Source organism: Schistocerca serialis, chromosome 3 (assembly GCF_023864345.2).
Source record: "Schistocerca serialis cubense isolate TAMUIC-IGC-003099 chromosome 3, iqSchSeri2.2, whole genome shotgun sequence".
In the NCBI taxonomy this organism is placed as follows: Eukaryota; Metazoa; Arthropoda; class Insecta; order Orthoptera; family Acrididae; genus Schistocerca; species Schistocerca serialis.
Window position 1 is genome coordinate 838,554,809 of NC_064640.1, and position 7,686 is coordinate 838,562,494.

The 7,686-nt window shown below is 37.0% G+C and overlaps 1 protein-coding gene across 3 annotated transcripts in view; it reads left to right on the forward strand.

Moving 5' to 3' along the window:
- Positions 1 to 7,444, forward strand: part of LOC126470882 (organic cation transporter protein) — a 489,616-nt gene extending 482,172 nt beyond the window's left edge. For 2 of the 3 annotated variants that reach the window (XM_050098905.1, XM_050098904.1), the window contains exon 12: positions 6,425 to 7,444. In XM_050098905.1, coding sequence (XP_049954862.1) covers positions 6,425 to 6,488 — 64 coding nt within the window. In that variant the 3' untranslated portion in view covers positions 6,489 to 7,444. The remainder of the gene's footprint in view (positions 1 to 6,424) is intronic. The other variant, XM_050098906.1, reaches the window with a different exon arrangement.
- The last annotated feature ends 242 nt before the right edge of the window (positions 7,445 to 7,686 follow it).

Genomic DNA, 7,686 nt, shown 5'->3' on the forward strand with positions numbered 1-7,686 from the left:
TGTTGTCTCTTCTGAAAATCATTTACTATGAATATCATTAACCTGCATCACATACTGAAATCACTACCCTTCTGTACAGAGTTTACTAATTTGTGTTGCCTTGATTGTAATGTAATATTAACTTCATTCGGATTCGTGAACTATAGGCTGCTGACCAACGGTGGCATCATCTTCTGAGAAGGGTTTCACTGACTGTTAGTTTGTCTACATCTAAATGACTACTCTGCAATTCACAATTAAATGTCTGACAGAGGGTTCATTGGATCACCTTCAAGCTATTTCTCTACTATTCCAGTCTTGAACAGTGCGCGGGAAAAACAAGCAATTAAACCTTTCTGTGTGTGCTCTGATTTCTCTTATTTTATGACAATGGTAGTTCCTCTCTATGTAGGTGTGCAGCAACAAAATATTTTTGTATCCAGAGGAGAATTTTCAGAATTTACCATTATCCTGTGCATAATCAAATTTGTAGTAAATTGGTGATTGTGATTTAGTAACTGTATCAGATTTTATAACAAAGTTTTCCCATAAGGAGGAGTGCATTTTATCTGGATTTATCATAAATTAACTCTATTTTCAAGTTTGCTAATAACTATAATTAACCAAAAAAGTTTAAAAAATTAGTTATTTATACTACAAATTTTTCTGTTGCCTTAACAGAAATCTCATTTTCTTCAATTCTCATGCAGAATTAGTACTTTTTTTTTTTTTTTTTAGCCGAACAGATACAAAAGGTAATCAGCAGGCTTAGTTTGAAGTTATTTGTTCACTGTCATGTAATACATTGCACCAGCCACAATGCAGCCCCACTGTGAATGCTGCTCTCAAACACAAGATGAGTTGGTTGGCATTTGTAGGTAGGTGGGAATAACCCTGACTACTGTCAAATAATTGGAATCTGCTGCAAATCAGTTTGTTGGAAGAGCTCCTGAGGGTCATACACCTGTGATACAGGTGTCAAAGTTACCTCAACTACTATCCTCTCCTGTGGATCCCATCTCCTCTACAGGATATACTTGATTGGTCATCATTCATTCAATTGACTCTGAATGGAATTTCAATGGCAGATCCAGGCATTCTGTACAATGTGGACTGGGACCAGGGCAGACCCTGTATGTTATATCAAATCCCACTAACCAAGTTCAGGGTGCTGTCTTTCAGTGAAACTGAACCTCAGCCAGTGGGACTCACTTCACCTGTTTTTGGGAAACCTGTTTTGTCTAGTTTCAAGAGGAGGCAAATGCAAATGGGTAGGGGTCTATTATTTTTCAGAAGTTCAAACTATGGAAAATGATGGCACCCCTTAGGGAAATGTCAGCAATGGACTGGAAAAGACACCAGGTGCACTCAGTATGTATGCCTGGTGGCCTCATTCAGTGTGTTGAAGAGGCTGTTTCGGCAGCCACAGATGGAACAGGGTGCAAGCAACTGCAGAGTGTGGTGCACATTGGAGCAAATGATGCCTGTTGTCTGGGCTCTGAGGTCATATTTTGATCATTCCAGTGACTGGCAGAGAAGGTTGAGAAGACCAGACTTGCGAATGGTGTTTCAACAGAGCTCACCAGCATTGACTCAGAACTAATCATGGCCCTTTCATTCTGAGTCGAGTGGAAGGACTGTACCAAAGACTTCAAAGGTTCTGTGACAAGCTAGGCTGTGACTTCCTGGACTTGCGCCATAGAACTGAGAACTGTAGGGTGCCCCTAAATGGGTCAGGTGTGCACTTCACATCAGAGGCTGCTATCCAAGTAGCTAACTGTGTGTGGTGTGCACACAAGGGTTTTTTTGATTAGGTGACTCTCCATCCAATCCAGGTAATGATAGCTGTAGGAAACTCAGAAGTATCAGTGTCAGCTCTAAAGAAATGCTTTTCACAGGTGAAAGTATGAAAAGCCTAGGTTCAACTGCTGAAGAATTTGCAACAAAAACTTTTTTTCACATTACACAAGAAACTCGAATCTGCCGAGATAGAAATTGAAGCTGCATGTGAGATTGTTTGGGAAAGACTCAGTATCAGGGGAGGGCATAAAATTGTAACTGGGTCCTTCTATTGCTCATTAATCATATTCTGAAGTAACCAAAAACTTTAGAAAAAACTTTAGTTCACTTGTAACTAACTTCCCCAATCACACTGTAATCCTCGGTGGAGACGTTAATCATCCAACAATGAAGTGGAAAAATAATAGAATTGTTAGCGGTGGGTGTGATAAGCCCTCCTTTGAAATATTACTAAATGTCTTCTCTGAAAACTACCTTGAACAGATAATTCAGAACTACACTCATGATGGAAATACATATATTGGATCTAATGACAACAAACAGACTTGACCTCTTTGAGGACATCCATACTGAAACTGCTATCAGTGATCATGACACAGTTGTGGCAACAATGATTACCAAAGTACAAAGCCCAACTAAAACAAGCAGAAAGATATATGTGTTCACAAATCAAACAATGGAAACTCAAGGTAGGACTATCAACAATGTAGGAAAAGACAGATTGCTACTTACTATAAAGAAGACATGTCAAGTTGCAGACAGGCATAATTAAAAAGACACTCACATATAGCTTTCGACCACAGCCTCCATCATTTAAGAGAGACACATAAACAGCTTTCACACACACACACACACACACACACACACACACACACACACACACACACACACACAAGAAAGCACATCTCATGCACACATGACCGACAACTCCAGCATCTCGGGACGGCATTCTAGCCCAAGATGCTGGAGTTGGCGGTCGTTTACTGATGAAGGCTGTGGCCGATAGCTATAGGTGAGTGTCTTTTAATCATACCTGTCTGCAACTTGATGTGTCTTCTTTATGGTTAGTAGCAATCTGTATTTTCCTGCACATTCAGTAAACTAGATAAAAAATCAGTAGTGTCATATCTCAATACAGATCTTGAAACTTTCAGCACAGGGCAGGAGCATGTAGAAGAACTACGGCTCAAGTTTAAAAGAATAGTTGACCATGCAATGGATATATATTTAGTCAGTAGAACAGTTCATAATTGGAGGAACCTTCCATGGGTATACAGTCACCATAAAGAAATGTCTAAAGAAACAGAGACTATGACATAACAGGTGTGAAACAAAACATAGAGCTGTAGATACAGAGATACTGAATGAAATGCATTTGGATGTCAAGAGAGCAGTGTGTTAAGCCTTCAGAGACCTCTGTAGCAGAAGATTGTCAAATTACCTTTCACAAAACTGAAAACAGTTCTGGTTTTATGTAAATGCCGTTAGTGGCACCAAATTTAGTGTCCAGTAAATGAGACAGGAACTGAAACTGAAAGTATCAAAGGAAAAGCTGAAATGCTTAGCTGTGTTTTCAAATGTTCCTTTACAAAGGAAAGTCCAAGAGAGCTGCCCCAATTTAATCCTTGTACCAATGAAAACATGAGTGAAATCAGTATTAGTGTCAGTGGTGTTGACAAACAGCTGAAATCATTAAAATTGAATCAAGCTCCAGGGCCCATTGGAATGCCTATCAAATTCTATATTGAATTTGCAGGTGAGTTAGTCCCTTTTCTAACTATAATCTATCACAAATCCCTAACCACGCCCAGTAGTTGGAAGAAAGCACAGGTAACGACCTTCTACAAGGGTTGTAGAAGTGATCCACAAAACTACCTTCCAATATCCTTGACATTGATTTGTTTTAGAATCTTAGGACTTATTCTGAGCTGATACACAATGAGATACCTTGAACAGAATGATCTCCATCCCAACCAGCATGGCTTCCAAAATCATCAATCATATGAAACTCAACTCGCAGTTTTATCACATAACATAATTAAAATTCTGGATAAAGGCAGTCAGGTAGATGCAGTATTTCTTGATTTCCAAAAAGCATTTGATTCAGTAACACACACATGCTTGTTGTTAAAAGTTTTACCATATGGGGTATCAACTGTAATTTGTGACTGGATTGAAGACCTTTTGGTAGGGAAGACATAGCATGTTATCTTGGTTCGAGAGTCATTATCAGATGTGGAAGTAACTTTGGGTGTGTCCCAGGGAAGTGTACTGGGACCCTTGCTGTTCATGTTGTATATTAACAACCTTGTGGACAATATCAACAGTAATCTCAGACTTTTTGCCGGTGATGCAGTTATCTGTAATGAAGTATTGCCCAAAAGAAGCTGCATAAATATTCAGTAAGATCTTGGTTTGATTTCAAAGTGGTGGAAAGATTTGCAACTTGCTTTAAATGTTCAGAAATGTAAAACTGTGGACCTCACAAAACAAAACAAAAAGACATTGCATTCTATGATTATAATATCAATGGGTGTAACACTTTGTTGGGATATGAAATGGAATGATCAAATAGGCTCAGTTGTGAGTAAAGCTGGTGGTAGACTTCATTTTATTGGTAGAATACTGGGGAAGTACAGTCAGTCTATAAAGGAAATTGCTTAAAAATCACTTGTGTGACCCATTCTAGAACCCTTCTCAAGTATGTGGAACACGTACCAAATAGGATCAGATGGGGACATTAAACGTATACAGAGAAGTGCAACACAAATGATCACAGGTTTGTTTGACCTGTGGGAGAATGTTCCAGTGATGCTGTAGACACTGAATTGGCAGACTCCTGAAGACAGATGTAAAATATCCCAAGAAATCCTATTAACAAAGTTTCAAGAACTGGCTTTCAAAGATGACTCTAGGAATATACTACAACTCCATATGTAATGCTCACTTGGGATCAGAATAATTACAGCACACACAGAGCCATTCAAACAATCATTCTTTCTGTGCTCCATACATGAATGTAATTGGAAGAAACTCTAGAACTCGTACAATGGGATGTACCCTCTGCCATGCACTTTGTAGTTGTTTTCAGAGTATGGATGTAGATGTAGACTGTAGAGAGTTGGTGACTGAAAATATTCTGTCACAGCAAAAAGCACCTTTGTTTTAGGAATTGCCACCCCAACTTGTGTATCATGTTCCTGACGCACTCTCCCCTATTTTGTACTTGTGGAGTGTGTGGTTACCACATTGGTCTCTAGACAAGTGATGCCAGTTTTTGAAAACTAAAGCCACTACATCTTCTCTGAATATCTCTGCAGTTGTCTTTATAAGGCTGAGTGCAGCCTTTACCAGTCCTTTCACTAATTAAAAATCCCCACTATTGTGATAAATCAAACCCGGGTACTTCTTACGGCATTCTGGCATGAGGTGTACATTTTCACATCAAAGTACCTATTTCTTGAAGACCTCTAGCTTTATTCTACTTTCTTCCTTCTGGACTACTTTGTCTAGAAAATTATTCTCTAAATTCATCCTCTCACTGGCCAGTCAAATGCAGATTTCCCTTATGGAAGTCTCTTCAAAAAATGTAAGAAATATGTTAGAATTGGGTTGCCTCCCATAAACTCCTGCTTGTGCGTTGGAAAAATGATTTTCTCTTCTTGTGGGGTTTTGCCAGCTCTGACTAGACAGTATTTCTCTTATTCCTTAGCTCTCATGTCTTCTTGTGAGCTAATTACATTATCTTCAGATGAAGTGAGTTTATTACATTATCTTCAGATGAACTCCCTTAATGCCCATAAATGGAATACCCTTTTTCACCACATAGCTGATGCTGTTTTAGTTTCAGTTACCATGGTATCATCATTAATTCTGAAACTGCAAGAAATGCAAAGTGACTGTTTATGAACACTGTGCAGATACCCCTCATTTTTCACTCATTTTTCTTCCATGATGTTTTACAAGATGCACCAAAAAGCTAATGTGCAATGTCATTATAGTAATTTGACACTGATTTGCAACTGTATCACATGTGGATATCCAGCATGAAACTGTAAGGGAGTTGTGTGTAATATTACATGATTGTGACAGTGAACAGTAAGTGATAATTTATCCATCAGGCCTCTAAACATGTTAGAGCATGTAACAGATGTCTGACACAGATATATTAGTGACCTGAGGGGAGTGTCAGACCAAATTAAATGAAAGTGGTCAGTGGAAGGAGTAATTTAGTTTGTATCAAAATTTTATAGCTCCAGATTTGAAGAACATCATGTCATAATCTTTCCCCTTTTGCTACAGTTTTCAATGTATGTCTTGTGTTATACATTCATGCTTCCATAAGCATTTATCACAATTCTACAGGGCAGAAAGTTTTTCAGGAATACAGGAATGAATATAAGTAAACACTGAACAATCAGTTAGTATTAACAGACTGAAATAAAATAAGCACTATCACAAGTAAAACATAACATCAAATATAAGCTGTAATAGAGTAACTATTAGTTGAAGCAGATATATTTTCTTTTTAATTAGTCTAATATACTACTGAAAATCATAACAGAATGATTTAATTATAATGATGTATACTTTAGTTAGATCATGCTGAACTATTTAATTGTATTTGTTTAATTTTTCTCTTCAGAAGGATGAGCACAGTTGAAAAACAGAGGACAAATAATTCTTCAACAGGCAGCTGCAACAGCTAATACATGAAGTGAAATGGCTGTAATTATTTATGGCCAAAAAACATGCTGTGAGGCATTTTTGCACCTAATACTCACAAGAATAAAGTAGGATTCTGACGAGGTATGATGCGTACCATAACAGTCACAACAGAAAATTATTATTGAGCTGTTACACAAGCAGCAGATTCTGGGCCAACCTTGATGGCATTTCATTAGCCCGTTGTCAATGTTTGTGGGATTGGACGTAGAAGTATCAGATATGTGTCTGTAGAATATGATCAGACATTTTTCTTTCTAAGTGTTCATTTACTTGCACTGAAGTCTATGTTGAAATAGAATACTGTAAATATTACATAAAAGAGAGACTTTAATTTAATGATTGAGACACAATGTAAATACTGATGATGAATAATTAGTGTCCCATGTGTTGTTTGCTGAATACAAAACTGGAAACTACAGGTGCTACGTAACCATGTATTTTTGACGTTATGCAAGATAGACTGCACATGTTTGTTATTGATTAATGTGCTCTGTTAATGAGTTTTTATTTGAACATCAGATGTAAAAGTGTTATGTGAAGACTTCCATGGATTGTTAAGAGTACAAAACATTTTATCCTGTGCTATGTACATTTTTGTCATGCTCATTTGAATAATAAATTTCATGTTTCACTTTAATCAATGTTGTGACTCATATCTGTTGGCAAGAAGGAAGAATAAGATGGATAATCATACACTCAAAATATATGTAATGAAAAGCTGGAAGCAGTTCTGAATGATGACTATACAGCCCCTTATCTTGTTTAAGTATTGTTCTTATACTAATTTGAGAACATTACTTTATTTTCTGGGTTCCTAATACAATAATACATAATCAGTACTAATATGTTACTCATTGAATTGATATTTTGTCTTTTTTTATTTTTGTATTCTGTAAACATCAAGAAGATTTGAGAAGAAAAAGAATGAAAGACTGTAATGAATGATACTATATGTGTGGTATAGCAAGCTGAAAAACCTGACCTGTAATGAAACAAACCACTAATAAATAAATGCTGCTTACTATAGGCTTCCAATGGGAAAATTCTGCAACTTCCAGAAAATTATTCATTTGTACTGGAGCCAATGAGTTATTAATCAAGTACTTACTATATTTACACAAAGAATTGAATGTTATTGCTAAAAGTTAAATACTGAGTATCGTGTGGTTTACAGTTGTT